General features: G+C 41.4%; 1 protein-coding gene across 1 annotated transcript in view; it reads right to left on the bottom strand.

The window, feature by feature from the left end:
* Window positions 1–224: 224 nt before the first annotated feature.
* htatsf1 (HIV-1 Tat specific factor 1) overlaps window positions 225–18030 on the bottom strand; it is a 32282-nt gene continuing 14476 nt past the window's right edge. Inside the window, exons 6-9 of the mRNA XM_072484407.1 lie at window positions 12700–12799; window positions 11383–11472; window positions 11123–11260; window positions 225–2910 (exon numbers count right to left, since the gene is read on the bottom strand). Of these exons, the coding sequence (XP_072340508.1) occupies window positions 2482–2910; window positions 11123–11260; window positions 11383–11472; window positions 12700–12799 (757 nt within the window). The 3' untranslated portion in view covers window positions 225–2481. The remainder of the gene's footprint in view (window positions 2911–11122; window positions 11261–11382; window positions 11473–12699; window positions 12800–18030) is intronic.

Genomic DNA, 18030 nt, shown 5'->3' with positions numbered 1-18030 from the left:
AGCGGTAGGGAGGTTTTAGCTTAAGTTCCAAAATTATAGGAGTAGTCCTGGGAAAGACCAGTTTTGGTAGTCTAAGCCATTTAAGTTTCATTTTCAACAGTGGGAATGCGGGAAAAAAGACGATCGAAGGAATGATGACAGGAGACTTGAGATTGGCTCGAGTTCTATTAATAAACAGACAGACGAGAAATATAACAGATTGACTTGACTGTTTGGAAAAACTCTAACTTCATATTCATTTATTTAATTTGATTAAGGACAACCTTAAATTTCCATTCATGAGAAAACTAGAGAGGCGTTCATCGTGCACCATAGAAGGTACAGAATTAATTTGCCACACGACAGTTCAGAAAAGTTTGTGATGCTAACAAAAGCTGGATCTTTTAACATGCCACCTGCAAACAAAACCTTCAATGTTGGGATGAGATGGGGTAGAGAGAGATGAGAGCAAAGTTCTTAAAAAATGCTAATAATTATCTGGAGTCCCAAAAGACTAGTTTAAAATGCACAAGAAAATGTTCTTGAATTTCACATTCTACTGGACTACGTCCCGAGGAGTCAAGATACTGCAACTAATCCAAGCAATTTGTTGAGAACCTCTTGAATGCGATGTTATTCCAAAGGAAAAGTTGACCATGTGTCACAATGACCACTTACAAATTGAAGCTTCATTAAAATTACAAAAGCAAAATATAGGTGCTGGAAATCTGAAATAAAAAGACAAAATGCTGGAAATACTCTGCAGATAGGGCAACATCTGCAGAGAGAAACCTTTCAGGTATATGACCCTTCATCAGACCACTGATAAAGGATCATCGACCTAAACATGACTTTGTTTTTTCTCCACAAATCCTGACAGGCCTGTTGAGCATTTCCAGCATTTTCTGACTTTGTTTTTTTTTAAAGTTGAGGTTTAGAGGCAGTGCCATGAGCAAACTAATACAAATCAATCGGGTGTGGAACAGGTGAACTAAACACGTTTCCAATCAGCATCCTCTTAAAACAATGGTTAAATGTTCAAACTTGTCCCAGAAGGCACATGCTATAAAAGCTTGAAGCAAAGAGCAATACGTGAAGTGCTCACTTCACACAAATAAATTACAAGCAAAAAACAGCAAAGGGATTGGGGAATTTAGAGTAGAATCAAATCTCTCCACAAGAGAGATGCCCACAGTTTGAGAAAGGCAACAAAACTCTGGGAACCTTACCAATGTTAATACTTTGATTTGATAGATTCATCATAGCTGGATAACTTGTGTACTTAAGTGTTAAAATATATGGTGATGTAATTCAAATCATCACAAACTCAAAACCCTTTTTTGAGATTCCGCACAACAAAATGTACCCAGCAGAGATGCAACGCAACAGAATGGTCTGCTGCTATTATGGTTCCTCCTGCTCAGCGAAGTTGACTAACTAGCCAGTTTATTCCAAATATATACAGGAGTCATTCAAATGGTGAATTTTTATCTGAGGTTTACTGTTATAAATAAAAGTGAACTGCTGATATTATGTGTAAGGAGAATAATTTCACCGTACCAGAGTTAGAAGCTGCAGCTTTTAATCTTGGAAGTGATTCTACCTACTATAGCTTCGACATTCCAGAAACCACCCCTTGAACAGTTGTGTGTCGCAAAATGCACCATTGCACTTTTTCTCGTCAGTCAAGTTAGAAACAGCTACTGTTTCTTCACTAAGGAAATTCCTCCCCTCCTAAATTAGCTCACATTTGCAATATTTTTCCTTTCCCAGAACATTACACAACTTCAGGTGCAGTGTCAAGTGTACATAGTGATGTATACGTGGGACAGGCTGGATGTACCAGTGGATTACTACCTGTCCATGATTTTCACAAGTTTACAGCACATAAATAAAAATTCTTCAGGCGAGGGTGGGATGAGGAGAGAAAGGTAAGGGGGAAAAGATCACCCCAAGGTCCCTGCCTCTTACTGCTACTCAAATGATTCACACTGATAGATGGAGCGAACTGACACATGGAGAACTTTGCACTTTGCAGCGGTATCCTGCATATTTGACTTTGTTCAACACTGACAAATGATCACTTGCCGTCGACTGCCTGCACTCAAGTGAAATATACAGCAAGGTGAGGCACTCCAATTTTAAGCAACTTGGAGAAAGTAAGAACAAAACAGCACGGAAAAATTGAGAATGGTTTATAATTTGACCCCAGAATGCATTTCTACCAATGCTGGATGGTTCTTAATTAGTTGATGAGCTTCTGTGGTTTTATTAGTAGAATGGCTAAGAATTTATCTAGAATATCACTCAGAATAAAACAGCACAATTCTTTACAACAAATATATATTTGTTACCAAATATTAAGAAGCTTTTTCCAACTTAGAGCAATCAATTTAGCAATTGAAAAAATGCACATCTGATACTCAGCCACCATGTTCCACAATATTTCAGTTAAAAATGAGTTTCCAAGCAGTCATTTAAAAGCAAGGTCCCATAAAGAATTCAGGGATCTTCTTCGGCATCATCATCACTTCCATCGATGCTGCTGTCCGTTGATAAATTTTCCTCATTCCATGCTTCTTCAGCCTCTTCCACTTCAGACACAGCATCGATCACATCTTGTCCTTTACTGTTTCTGGAAGGGGCTTCATTGTCCACTGATGCTTTGCTATTGTTCTCTGAAGGTGTTGGACTGTCCACTGATGGTTTCCCATTATCCTTTAAAGGCGTTACATTCTCCACTGACGATTTTCTATTATCCTCCAACAGTTTTGTACTGTTCTCTGGGGGAGCTGGGATTTCCACAGACACTTGACCGATTGCCTGTGTGATCGTCTGTTGATCGGCAGACTTAATGGAGGATGGGTTAGCTTCTAAAAATGACTCCCACGATTTCAATCGATCCTCTCTCTCTTTCACAGTTTCTTCAATCTGCAAGTTCAAAATGATATATAAACAGGTTATTTATTACAGGTTAGGTGGATTGACCATGTTAACTTGCCCCATAGTGTCCAAAGATGTGCAGGTTAGGAGCGGTTACAGGGATCTTTCGGAGGGTCAGTGCAGACTCAATGGACCGAATGGCCTCCTTCTGCACTGTAATTTGATTGATTTTTTAAAAAGTGCTTCATAAACATGCTGTCCTGCTAGAAATGGGTAAACATTTTGCTGCTTAGATTAGGCAGAAGCAGTAAAGTTCTACACCTTCTAGGACAGGTAGTTTCACTGCAAGTTAGCTCAATTCTTAAAAATAACAAGTGTATTAAACCCCTTTATTTGACCATATTAAAACATGCTGTGTAAGTATACATTTTGACTGGAAAGACCCAAATGCCCTTCTTGAGTAAAGTAATCCTCAATCTTTGATTATAAAGGGCAGCACGGTAGCATTGTAGGGGCAGCACGGTAGCATTGTGGATAGCACAATTGCTTTACAGCTCCAGGGTCCCAGGTTCGATTCCTGACTTGGGTCACGGTCTGTGCGGAGTCTGCACACCCTCCCCGTGTGTGCGTGGGTTTCCTCCGGGTGCTCCGGTTTCCTCCCACAGTCCAAAGATGTGCTGGTTAGGTGGATTGGCCATAGTGTCCAAAATTGCCCTGAGTGTTGGGTGGAGTTACTGGGTTATGGGGATAGGGTGGAGCTGTGGACCTTGGGTAGGGTGCTCTTTCTAAGAGCCGGTGCAGACTTGATGGGCCGAATGGCCTCCTTCTGCACTGTAAATTCTATGAATCAAAGTTAGTCTTGTCATTAGTTTAACCGAAAGTCAGAACTCCCAAATGGGAGAAGCTTGCACCTATAAGAATTTTAAACATGTCACACTTGAATTGAATATGAAGGAAACTGACTCGATACATGCTCATTAGGGATATTTAAGCGACTTTTGGACAGGCACAGCAGTAAATTGAAGGGGTGTAGGTCAGGTTGATCTTAGATTAGGATAAGTGGCTGGCACAACATCATGGGTCGAAGGGCCTGTACTGTGCTGTACTGTTCTATGTTCTAGGCACTCATTATAACCAGCCAGCACATTCCACCTTCTGTCCACAACATAATATTCAAGTCATACTCAGCCTCAAGTTCCTATTAAAACATTGACAGGTAGGTGACAATGTTTATTGAAAATGCATTTGAAGTCCCTAAATAAAATGTCTTAATGTAATTTTATATATGATTTGCTTACAATACTGCCAGATGACAAAAGTTTTGCTCACACCAAATTGTTTAACTACCGTAAGCTGTTTTTTTAAGATTGAAAGTTAGTCTACTGAGGAATCAGGTGGTTCTACACCAATATATCTGAAATATCAGTAAGGTATTCTCATTATCTCTGGTTTGACATGTCAACAACATTGCAATTTATTTCAATTATGCTCACACCATTTTTAAACCAAGTTCAGACTAGGAATTGCCTTGCAGGCTTATTCAATACAACCTATTCAGTTAGCAATCACCAGCACTGGCCCTACAACGGAGTAAATATCCTTGCTCCTTCCCACCATGATTACTCGTTATATTTTTAAACTTTCTGACCCTCTGCCTAATTCCTAAATCTTCTATCTACTTTTTTAAAAATAAAATTTTAGAGTATCCAATTCATTTTTTCCAATTAAGGGCAATTTAGCGTGGCCAATCCACCTATTCTGCACATCTTTAGGCTGTGGGGAAACACAGGGAGAATGTGCAAACCCCACGGACAGTGACCCAGAGCCGGGATCGAACCTGGGACCTCGGCGCCGTGAGGCAGCTGTGCTAACCACTGCACCACCGTGCTGCCCTATCATCTATCTATTTAACAGCTCACCATCCCTCCAATTTGAACCACTGCTGGTTTTGCGACAAGTATCACACTCCGCCAAGACAGGTACCGGACCTTCTCTGGATGCATCACTGTAACATGAGGCTGCTGATGCAGCAGTGTGTCTGATCCAGTACCTGAGTGGAAGTACCACATTTATTTTACAGGGCAACAGTCAGTCCTTGTGGCCTCAGTTCGTAGTATACATCAATCCAGAGAGTGGTCAGTGTCTCCCTCAGCACCAAAGTTTTAGTATGCATTTCCTCCGTTCCGATTAACAGTTTTTCCTAAAAATGAGCCATGGCAGTGAAACGGCAGTGCCACAGAAACTTGTTAGCATGCAGCAGCTAGCCCCTCAATAGCAGAGATCATCTCATTTGCTTTGAATTATTTAAGTGGGGCAGTGGGAGCTGGGTTGCAATTTTCCAAACGCCTTGCCCTCAGGAAAGGAATCACATTAAACAATGAAAAAATACATAACTGTCTGTTTTATGACTGACATCGGCTCATTTTTAGGAGAAACTGTTAATAGGAACGGAGGAAACGCATACTAAAACATCGGTGCTGAGGGAAACACTGACCACTCTCTGGATTGATGTATACTACGAACTGAGGCCACAAGGACTGACTGTTGCCCTGCAAAATAAATCGGCCTGGCTTCAGCCACCTCCAGCTCTTGAAAAACTCCAAAACAAGCTCTCACAAGGGGAAATTTAGAGAATTTAGAGCTTTTGTACACCCTCGCGACATGCTGAACTGAGGGAGTAGCTTCAAATATAGGCTGCTCTAGTAGTCCCCTCCCCTACAGATGGGTATTCCATCTTGTCACAGGCAGCACTTGTGGGTGAGGTTGTCGGAAAGAAATTGCTTTGTAGCACTGTTCTCCTTAAGAATAGGGGGCTCTTCAGACAGATGGCTCATTCAGCAGCACTAGCTGAAGTCATCGAGTAAAATCTTGAGTAGTGTGAACTACAAACATAGCTGCAGAAATTAGATCAACAAATTTTAAATAACATTTCACTGATACAACTGGCCAGCCTATAAAGAGAAAATCAGACACCAGAATACTGCAATCATATTCAACTACAGACTGCCCTGCCTTTAACTGCCTGGAACAATGCCTCTAAAAATAGCAACTCTTATCTGAAGTATAGCTGGAACTTCTTGCAATCGGTTATGATGCCCTAAAAAGGGCTGTGGTTGATTCTGTATTTGGGTACATTCCACCGGCTGAGCACAGTGGTCTTGCTTTCCACTGGCTTGCTTGTAATAAAACAAAGCAAGACACTTTTATGCAAGCTGAGTTTGTTGAATCCTGATACCATCATTCAAACAAGGCCGCAATTCTAGAGTAAGGAATTTTTAAAAAAGTCACTTTTCTCTTCTTTTTCCATGTTGAACTGCAGTAGCTAGAAAGAGCCAAGAATTACACACCATTGAAATAGCAACAGTGAATCATTCGGCAATAGAACTAAAAAAATACATGAAACCAAAGTGATGATGGTTAGTTATTACTTGGACTTTATTATAAATGAATTTAAATAAATTAGGTTTTCATTTCCCCTAGATCCACATATCAATGATAAACGAAAGATCGCTTTAGGCTGGTTGAGGAGAGAGACAAAGGATCAATCAAACCAGATAGAGCAAAGAAGAAAACATAAAGCCTTGTGTATTTAGAAATTTTCTAAATGGCAGAGTTCCTGCTCTTCCCTATGCTTTGATCCCCATTAAGTATTAATTTGATCATCACAGAATCTTACAGCCAGAAGTAGGACATTTAGCCATCACTTGTGCCCGCTGTTTGGTAAAGCTGTCTAATTAGTCTCACTCCGCTGTTCTGCTCCTTTATCGCCTGCAATTTTTTCCTTTGAATATACATCCTATTCCTTTTTGAAAGTTATTTGAATCTGGTTCCATCAACCTTTCCGTGTGTTCTACGTCACAACACTTTGGGTGTGTAAAAGGAAAATGCTTCTCAACTTTTCCTGGTTTTTGACTATTGACCTTTCTGCCACTGGAAATAATTTCTTCTGAGTTACACCATCAAAATCCCTCATAATTTTGATTATCTCTATGAATAGCTCCTCTGTTCTTAGCAGAAAAATCCATACTTCTCTCATTTCTCCACATTAACTGAAGTTTTGCCTCCCTGGCACCATTCTATTAACTCTACACGTTACTGCAGGGTGCCACAAGGATCATCAATTGGACCTGGGTTATTTATAATCTATATCAATGACCTAGATGAGTAAAGGAAGTGGAATGCATCCAACTTTGCTGGTGATATAAAGCTAAGAAGGGAAAGTAAGCCATGATGATAACAAAGAGAAGTTGCAATGGGATGCAGACCAGTTAAGCAATTGTGAAGTAAGATGGCAAATGAAGTACAATTTGGGGAAGTGTGTAATTATCCACATTGGTAGGAGGAATGCAAACACAGAACATTTTTAGAATGCGTGTGACCCGTAAATGGTGGTTGCCAAAGGGATTGGGGGCTTCCTTTATCTGAATCACAGAAAATTAACAATCACAAAATTAGGAAGGCTTGGAGTGTAACAATAAGGTCACCTTGCTGCAATTGTATAGAGGTTTGGTGAAATCACACGCAAGTACCGTGTAATTTTGGTCTCCTTCGCAAAGGAACTATACTTAGCTTGGATAGGGTATAACAAAGGATCACTAGCTTGATTCCTGGGATGAGGGCTGCTCTATGAGGAAGAATTGGTATAATACGGTCTACAGCTTTGAAAAATGACAGGCGAGTTCATCAAATCGATAAATGGTAGACACTAAGAAGCTGGAGAGTCTAGTAATAGGGAGCTTAGTGTCAGGATAAGGGACAACCATTTTAGATTGAAATTAAGAGAAAGAATTTTCATTCAGATGGTTGTGAATGTTTTAAATTCTCTATTGTAAAGATGGGAGTTAATGTAGAAGTTCAGTCAAGATTTTACTGAGTGGCAAGTGTCAGGAAAGCAGAGGTAACTTTAGGTGATCTATAGTTGCATTGTTAAATATTAGAAATAAGGTATAGATTTATGTGAGTTTAATTTAGTGTTTCTGTGTAAGGGTAATACCCTAGTTAGATGTTAGACAAAGGTTTTGCATGTGTGGGGCTTTTGATTCCAAGTCAAACTATTGTATTTAAGAGTTTATGGCCTGAAAAGTACTCAGAAGCTTGGATAAGGTATGAGTGGTTGCTTAGCAACCAGGGTCACCTTTAGGGTGCGATTTGCTTAATGAGTTCATAGAAGTTTGAGGGGACACTAGAGGGTGAGCAGCTCTTAACTTTGTGAGAAGAAAAAACATAGTAAAGAAAGCCAGCTAGTTAAGGAAACTAAAGAAATGAAGGAGTTTCCAGGAAGTCTGAAGTTAAAGGAAAAGAGGAAACTGGAACTAGAAGAGGATGCTGTTCAGTGAAGTTACAGATATAGTTGAGAAGGAGTTGGCTAGTAAGAAGCCAGAAAGATATGTGACGTAGTTCTAAGGTTTGTGATACCTTACTACAGTCTTTGAGGTTAGTTGAAATAAACCGCTGATTGATGCAGGTAGAGCAGTGAGTGTTGCAGATGATTGATGCAGGTAGGGCAGTGGATGTTGTCTATATGGACTTCAGTAAGGCCTTTGATAAGGTCCCTCATGGCAGACTGGTACAAAAGGTAAAGTCACACGGTGTCAGGGGTGAGCTGGCAAGATGGATACAGAACTGGCTAGGTCATAGACAGGCAGCTCGGTAGCATTGTGGATAGCACAATTGCTTCACAGCTCCAGGGTCCCAGGTACGATTCCGGCTTGGGTCACTGTCTGTGCGGAGTCTGCACATCCTCCCCGTGTGCGCGTGGGTTTCCTCCGGGTGCTCCGGTTTCCTCCCACAGTCCAAAGATGTGCAGGTTAGGTGGATTGGCCATGATAAATTGCCCTTAGTGTCCAAAATTGCCCTTAGTGTTGGGTGGGGTTACTGGGTTATGGGGATAGAATGGAGGTGTTGACCTTGGGTAGGGTGCTCTTTCCAAGAGCCGGTGCAGACTCGATGGGCCGAATGGCCTCCTTCTGCACTGTAAATTCTATGATAATCTATGATAGAAGGCAGAGGGTACCAATGGAAGGGTGCGTTTCTGATTGGAGGGCTGTGACTAGTGATGTTCCGCTGGGACCTTTGCTGTTCGTAGTATATATAAATGATTTGGAGGAAAATGTAACTGGTCTGATTTGTAAATTTGCAGACGACACAAAGGTTGGTGGAATTGCAGATAGCGATGAGGACTGACAGAGGATACTGCAGGATTTAGATTCTTTGGAGACTTCGTCAGAGAGATGGCAGATGGAAATTAATCTGAATGTGATGCGAGGTAATGCATTTTGGAAGGTCTAATGCAGATAGGGAATATACAGTGAATGGTAGAACCCTCAAGAGTATTGACAGTCAAGAGATCTGTGTGTACAGGTCCACAGATCACTGAAAGGGGCAACACAGGTGGAGAACGTAGTCAAGAAGGCATACGACATGCTTGCCTTCATTGGCCGGGGCATTGAGTATAAAAATTGGCAAGTCATGTTGCAGCTGTATAGAACCTTAGTTAGGCCACACTTGGAGTATAGTGTTCAATTCTGGTCGCCACACTACCAGAAGGATGTAGAGGCTTTAGAGAGGGTGCAGAAGAGATTTACCAGGATGTTGCCTGGTATGGAGGGCAATAGCTATGAGGAGAGGTTGAATAAACTCAGTTTGTTCTCACTGGAACGACAGAGGTTGAGGGGCGACCTGATAGAGGTCTACAAAATTATGAGGGGCATAGACAGAGTGGATAGTCAGAGGCTTTTTCCCAGGGTAGAGGGGTCAATTACTAGGGGGCATAGGTTTAAAGTGCGAGGGGCAAGGTTTAGAGGAGATGTACGAGGCAAGTTTTTTTTAATACACAGAGTGTAGTGGGTGTCTGGAACTCGTTGCCGGAAGAGGTGGTGGAAGCAGGGACGATGGTGACGATTAAGGGGCATCTTGACAAATACATGAATAGGATGGGAATAGAGGGATACGGACCGCGGAAGTGTAGAAGATTTTAGTTTAGACGGGCAGCATGGTCGGCACAGGCTTGGAGGGCCGAAGGGTCTGTTCCTGTGCTGTACTTTTCTTTGTTCTTTGACTCAATCTCAGACTTTGTGTAAAAGAATTCAAGACAAAGGACTCCTGAATCCTGGAGAGAATTGGAAAATCTGGAGTCAAAAGGACAGTTGGAAAACCTGGAGGCAGATTCTTGTTGAAAATAGCTAATTTTCATAGAATTTACAGTGCAGAAGGAGGCCATTCAGCCCATCGAGTCTGCACCGGCTCTTAGAAAGAGCACCCTACCCAAGCCCACACCCCCACCCTATCCCCATAACCCAGTAACCCCACCCAACACTAAGGGCAATTTTGGACACGAAGGGCAATTATAGCATGGCCAATCCACCTAACCTGCACATCTTTGGACTGTGGGAGGAAACCGGAGCACCCGGAGGAAACCCACGCACACACGGGGAGAACGTACAGACTCCTCACAGACAGTGACCCAAGCCGGGAATCGAACCTGGGACCCTGGAGCTGTGAAGCAATTATGCTAACCACTATGCTACCGTGCTGCCCTAATGGAAATCATTATTTGAAAGAAGATTTTAAAGATAGTCTTTCTGAGGGTGGAATTTGGAAACTTCTGTGACAATCATCAAGGAGGAATTAGAGGAGAAATCCACAAAAGAATGAATTAAGTGGCCTCTGTCATTTGCTTTCAGAGTGGGGTGTTGTTCTTAAATCTGAGTATATTTGTGAAGATAAAGGGGTGTGAAGAAGTATTGTATTATAACCAATCTTTTCATGTTTCATAAACATTTTTTGTTGTTGTTAAAAACTAATTGGCAGTCCTGTGACTGTTCCACTACGTTTACGAAAAGAAAAGTCAAAATTTTGATCTTTTTGAGCCAGGGTTCCATTCTGGGATCTTCCCAATCAGTAGTAATGTCAACTGGGAATGTAGCAGAGTAGACTCGAGGAGTCTTACGACTTACATTCAACTTATTTTGTTCTGTCACCTTCAAAGGTTTGCCTCTATCCTTTGTCCTGATGTCCCTTAAAATTGTACCACTGAATTTATATTGCCTCACATGGGAACAAGGAGAAGCCACTCAGTCCCTCAAGCCTGTTCTTGCACTGAATGGGACTACTCTAAATGTTCCCTAATCATGTTTACAAGAGGATAAATTGCCTGATCCTAAGTATGTACGTTTACTAAACCATTCAAATTAAGAACTGGTCAACAGAAGTAACGATACTATATTCCAAGAAGCATTTCATCCCAATCTTTCCTTTGTACCTGGTAATCAAAGACACCATCCCATGTTTCAGCAGTTATTTGGCGTCCACCAAACCATCTTCCATTCAGCATCGATACACACATATCTGCTTGTTCTGGCTCTTTAAATGCCACAGAGGCTACACCATTAGGGTGTCTCTGGAAATTAGAGAACAGATTCAGCATTAAAACATGTCTGCATTAAAAAAAAAATCCATACATATGATCCATGTCACATAGTAAATATGTCTGATTTTTTTTTGAACAGCAAAAATTCTTACATCAAATAGAAGTACTTTCTTGACTTGACCGAATTTTTCGCATTCCAGCCGAACGTCATCTCGGATCTCATTCAAAGCCAATGGCTCCTCCTATAAATAAAAGTTTATTAAGCTTTGAACACGGGCCATAATATTCTGAGTGTGACATTATCTCACGCTGGTTTGAGCAGCCTTGCTGCAGGAAATGAGACAAGTTAAATCCTACTGAGACAGTGAAATCCTACTATTGGGACTGTTTCTCGATCTATGTGAAACCAATGCTTGAGTAGAGAATCTGACGTTCTAACAAGTTAGCATTGCTGCCTCGGGTGACTGTCTGTGGGGAGTTCGTACGTTCTCCCCGTGTCTGCGTGGGTTTCATCTGGGTGCACCGGTTTCCTCCCACAGTCCAAAGATGTACGAGTTAGATGGATTGGCCATGCTAAATTACCCCTTAATGTGCAGATTAGGTTATGGCATTACGGGGTTTGGACACTCGTAAAATGAGCAGGATGCTTATTCGAAGAGTCGGTGCAGACTTGATGGGCCGAATAGCCTCCTTCTGCACTGTAGGGATTCTATAAAACTAATCCCCTGCCAAGAACTATTCTGTAATCCCAAATCACTGTAATGATAAAGTATAGTGTGCCTTACCATTCCTTTTCTTCAGTCTTTACATTAATTTGAAACGTAATAAAGCTACACTATCCCATCTCATACATGAGAATTTCAAGTATGTAAAAAATGAGTACACAGATGATATTTAGTTTATGTTCTCCAATTGATAATGAAAATATTGCGATTTTTTTTTTTAAGCTGAGACCAGGTACCACGGTCATGCAGGCTATTGAAACTTGGGATAAAATTTTGATCATGTGTCGGTGCCCAAGTTGACAAAGAATCATCATAAGCTCAGTACATTTCATGGTTTGGCAATTTGTGACGTTTAAACTTTCAGTCTCGTAACCAGAGGAGCACTGACCATGGATAATAATTCTCTTATTGCCACCATATTAATTTAATAGTTAAAGATTAATACAGAACGGATTCAAACTAAAACAGGTCAGCATGAAAACTCAGGGGTTGAAAACAGCTGCAAAATTCAGAGCCCCTAGGAGTAAACTGTCTTTTGCAGATTCACCAATCTGTCCAGGTCTTAAAACAGCCTGGAAGATTTGCTGTGTGTGCTTCCCAGGTAGGTAGACCATTTTAATGCAACTTCTGGTACAATTAGAGCAAAACCTGATTTAATCTTGATACATAAATGGCTTTAGAGAACACGGAGAGTAAACCTGAAAAACATATGTCAATGCATACTCCATTTGTGCCTTGACCTACCTCAAAATCCTTCGGATGAAACAGGTTCTTAAGAATTACAACTCGTTCGAATCGCAATCGTGAACTGCCAGCTTTTCTTTCTGGTCTCCAATCCAGCTGCCTAACAACAAGGATGCGGGTTTGTTAACAGAAAGTTCCCCTTAAAATTAAAAGCTTCTAAACAAGCGGAGTTCTGTATATGCAGGAGTCCACACCTCAGCATGGCTTTCGCATAACGTTATGAGACAAATAAACACTTACTAGCAGATCCGTTGGTGTTGCTCATGGTATATCATGCAACAGAAGATTATTCTGCTGTTGTTTGTAACCGTTTCACATTCTTTTAGGGCTAAAATATTTAATTACATGGTAAAGCGAGTCAGAAGACAGTATAGGAAATGTTCCTCTGTAGATAGGCAGACTCTTGTAAATTCCCAACTCCTCCCCCAAGCCAGAGGAAACCTGGAGCAAATTTCTATTTCAAATTGATGCAATGCATTCTCTCATCTGATGCCCATTAGGTTCACATGTTGTTTATTCATTGTGAGTAGCCAGAAATGATGTCTTTAAACCTACACATGGGAGAGGTATGAGGAACTGCATGAGTTAAATGGTTATATTGGCAGGCCTATTAACATTTTTAAAACATTATTTCGCAGAATGTGGGTGTCAGTGGCAAAGCTAGCATTTGTTACCCATCAATTCCATTTGAGATGGTGTGATGAGCCACATTATTCATCTGCTGTAGCCCATGTGGTGTAGGTACACCCACAATGCTAATAGGGAGTATCAGGATTTTGACACAGCGAAAGTGAAGGAATGATGAAATGGTTCCAAGTCAGGATGGTGTGGGGCTTGCAGTGAAATTTGCAGGTGGTGATATTTCCATGCATTTGCTACCCTTGTCCTTCTACGTGCTACAACTTGCAGTCTTGGAAGATGCTGCCGATAGAAGCCTTGGTGAGTTGATGTGCTTCTTGCATGTAATACATTGCCGCCACTGCATGTCCTGCATGTAGAGGGAATTAATGTAGAAGCTGGTAGATGGGATGTCGATCAAGCGGGCTGCTTTGTCCTGGATTGTGTCAAGTTTCTTGAATGTCATTGCAGCCTCACTCATCCAGGCGAGGGGAAAATATTCCTCACACTACAGGTCTTTGGAGAGTCAGGAGGCAAGTTAGCATCCCTCCCTCCCCAATTCCTTTGGACCTCAGTTTTGTTAGGACCCCTCGTTACCTCGATCTCAAGGGCAGTCTCTCACTTCCTTTCCGGAGTGTAGTCCATTCTTCAGGTTTAGACCATGGATATAATAAGGTCAGGAACTGGCTCCAGCAGAACCCAATCCGAGCATCAGTGAGCAGGTAATTGCTGTACAACTAGCACCTTCCATCGCTTTTCTGATGATCGAGACTAGTGGCGTGGTAATTGGCTAGGTTGGATTTGTCCTGCTTTTTGTGGGCAGGGCATATCTAGACAATTTTCCACATTGTTAGGTAGATGACAGTGTTATGACTGAACTGTAACAGCTTGACTAGGCAGCACTAGTTCTGGAGCACAAATCTTCAGCACTACAGCTAGATCACCACCACCAACGCTATCCCTGTCCCATCGGCAGGACAAACACAGCAGAAGTGGCAAAAGGTGGTATAGTCAGGAGGAAGTTGCTTAGGAATCCTCAACATTGCCTCAGGAGCCACGACGTCCCATGGCATTAGGTGAAACATGGATAAAGAAATCTCCTGATTACCACCGACTGCCTTCCCTCGGCTGATGAATCAGTGCTCCTCCATGTTGAACACTAACTGGAAGTAGCACGGAGGGTGGCAAGGCCACAAAATGTACCCTGGGTGGGGGACTTCAATGTCCATTGCCAATAGTGGCTTGGTAGCACCATTATTCGACTGAGTTGGGCCAGTGGAGGTGGTAAGGGAACTAACAAGATGGGAAAATCTACTAGACCATGCCTTCACCAATCTACCTGCCATAGAGGCACCTGTAGATGACAAATAGGATGTGATTATCGCACAGTCCTTGTGAAGGCACTGCAGAGGTAGCACTGGACACATCTAAAAATGAAGTGGAGTGTCAATCTCAACACGAGACTACTTGCATATCAAACAGCGAAAGCATCATGCGAAAGACAAAGATAAGCGATCCCATAACAAATTGATCAGATCCATCCAGTCGCGAATGGTGGTGGAAACTTAAACAGCTAACAGGAGGAGGTGGTTCCACAAATATCCTCATCCTCAACGATGCGAATCCCAGCACATCAATGCAAGAGACATAGAACATAACAGCGCAGTACAGGCCCTTCGGCCCTCGATGTTGACCCGACCTGTGAAACCACCCTAAAGCCCATCTACACTATTCCCTTATCGTCCATATGTCTATCCAATGACCATTTGAATGCCCTTAGTGTTGGCAGGTCCACTACTGTTGCAGGCAGGGCATTCCACGCCCTTACTACTCTCTCAGTAAAGAACCTACCTCTGACATGTGTCTTACATCTATCTCCCCTCAATTTAAAGGTATATCCCCTCGTGCTAGGCATCACCATCCGAAGAAAAAGGCTCTCACTGTCCACCCTATACAATCCTCTGATCATCTTGTATGCCTCAATTAAGTCGCCTCTTAACCTTCTTCTCTCTAATAAAAACAGCCTCAAGTCCCTCGGCCGTTCGTCATAAGATCTTCCCACCATACCAGGCAACATTCTGGTAAATCTCTTCTGCACCCTTTCCAATGCTTCCACATCCTTCATATAATGTGGCGACCAGAATTGCACGGACCTGAAGCATTTGCAATCAATCTTTGGCCAAAGTGCTGAGTGGATGATCCATCTCTGCCCCATCCCAAGGCCCCCAGCATCACAGATGTCAATGAATCAATCAATCAATGAATCTCAATGAATCTCAATGAATCTCAATGAATCTCAATGAATCTCAATGAATCTCAATCAATCAATGAATCTCAATGAATCTCAATCAATCAATGAATCTCAATGAATCTCAATCAATCAATGAATCTCAATGAATCTCAATCAATCAATGAATCTCAATCAATCAATGAATCTCAATCAATCAATGAATCTCAATCAATCAATGAATCTCAATCAATCAATGAATCTCAATGAATCTCAATCAATCAATGAATCTCAATCAATGAATCTCAATCAATGAATCTCAATCAATGAATCTCAATCAATCAATCTCAATCAATCTCAATCAATCAATCAATCACAATGAATCTCAATGAATCTCAATCAATCTCAATGAATCTCAATGAATCTCAATCAATCTCAATGAATCTCAATGAATCTCAATCAATCTCAATCAATCTCAATCAATCTCAATCAATCTCAATCAATCTCAATCAATGAATCTCAATGAATCTCAATGAATCTCAATGAATCTCAATCTCAATGAATCTCAATCAATCAATGAATCTCAATGAATCAATCTCAATGAATCAATCAATCAATGAATCTCAATGAATCAATCAATCAATGAATCTCAATCAATCAATGAATCTCAATCAATCACTGAATCTCAATCAATCACTGAATCTCAATCAATCAATGAATCTCAATCAATCAATCAATGAATCTATCTATCTATCTAAAATATATATATTTGGGCAGCACCGTAGCACAGTGGTTGGCAATGTTGCTTCACAGCTCCAGGGTTCCAGGTTCAATTCCCGGCTTGGGTCACTGCACGTTCTCCCAATGTCTGCGTGGGTTCCCCCGGGTGCTCCGGTTTCCTCCCACAGTCCAAATATGTGTAGGTTAGGTGGATTGGCCATGCTAAATTGCCCCTTAGTGTCAAAAAGGTTTTATGGGGTTAGGGGACAAGGTGGCAGTATGGGCTTAAGTAGGATGCTCTTTCCAAGGGCCGGTGTAGACTTGATGGGCCGAATGGCCTCCTTCTGTACTGTAAATTCAATGATTCAATAATATATACCAGAGTATCATATGTCATGTATAAGTCAACCATAGTTTTTGAGGACTATTAGAACATGCATTTTCTGTTTCAATGGTATAGTGTATAAATAGTGCAACACAAGTTATATTGGCAATTATAATTTCCTGATATTATACACGTTTTTTTACTATTCGTTCACCGGATGTGAACACTGCTGGTTGGGCTCATCCCGAACTGCCCTAGAACTGATTGAGGACATTTAAGAGTCAACATTATTGGGAATCTAGTCACATGTAGGGACAGCATATGGTTTTGCAGTCATCATGAAGGCTTTTAATTCCTGACTTTTATTCAATTCACCACTGAACCTGGGTGCCCAGAGGATTACCCTGGGTCTCTGGATTACTAGTCCAGTGACACTATGACTATGCCATTGCCTCCCCCATACTACAAATATTATTAAATTGCTACACTATAATCATATCTTCTGGTACTACGCTCACATCTTATAAAGCTATTTGAGATGAGAAATACTGCTTGTTATGAATCGCGACCAATAGTGTTGCCAGGTCAGCAATTCGATAACAAACAACAAAAATACTTGTTATCACATCTGCCTCTACCATGATTCACATTACATCTCAGCAAACTGTTTAAAGGAGAAATAAAGTATTGTCGTTTGCTACTTTTTGGCTTGTTTTGGGGGAGGAGTTAGCAGGAATAGTCCTCGATCTGGTAAGTCTGCTATCAGCTGATGCACCGCTGTAACTAGAAAGTCAGACAATGGGAGAGGATGGGACTACAATTAGCAAAAATTAAAGTGAGAGATAAATCTTTATTTGTGGATGGAGATTTAGTGTAGTTTTTGGCCTCATGGATGTTTTTCCTCTTTTTTGAAATTAGTTCATGGGATGTGGGCATCACTGGCTGGCCCAGCATTTATTGTCCATTCCTGACGGCATTTAAGAAGTCAACCACATCGCTGTGGGTCGAGTGTCGCACGTAGGCCAGACCAGGTAAGGATGACAGATTTTTTCCCCCCCGAAGGGACATTTGTGAACCAGATGGGTTTTTAACAATCAACAACGGTTTCATGGTTGTCATTAGACTTTTAATTCCAGATTTTTATTGAATTCAAATTCCACCATCTGCCATGGTGGGATTCGAACCCGGGTCCCCACAGCATTACTCTGGGTCTCTGGATTACTAGCCCAGTGATAATACCATTATGCCACTGCCTCCCAGGATGAAATCTCGGTTGTGGTTACTGATGCTTAGCCTACTGAAAACTTGGGTGTAGCTCACTAGTATTAGTAAATTTTCATGTTTTAGGATAACAGTTATCCAACATGCATGGATTACAACCACTCATAAATTTTTCTCTGTTTAAGATTTGGTCTAAAAAACTTGACTTTTACACAAGTAT

Source organism: Scyliorhinus torazame, chromosome 19 (genome assembly GCF_047496885.1).
Source record: "Scyliorhinus torazame isolate Kashiwa2021f chromosome 19, sScyTor2.1, whole genome shotgun sequence".
NCBI lineage: Eukaryota > Metazoa > Chordata > Chondrichthyes > Carcharhiniformes > Scyliorhinidae > Scyliorhinus > Scyliorhinus torazame.
This window is presented reverse-complemented; position numbering and strand designations above follow the sequence as displayed.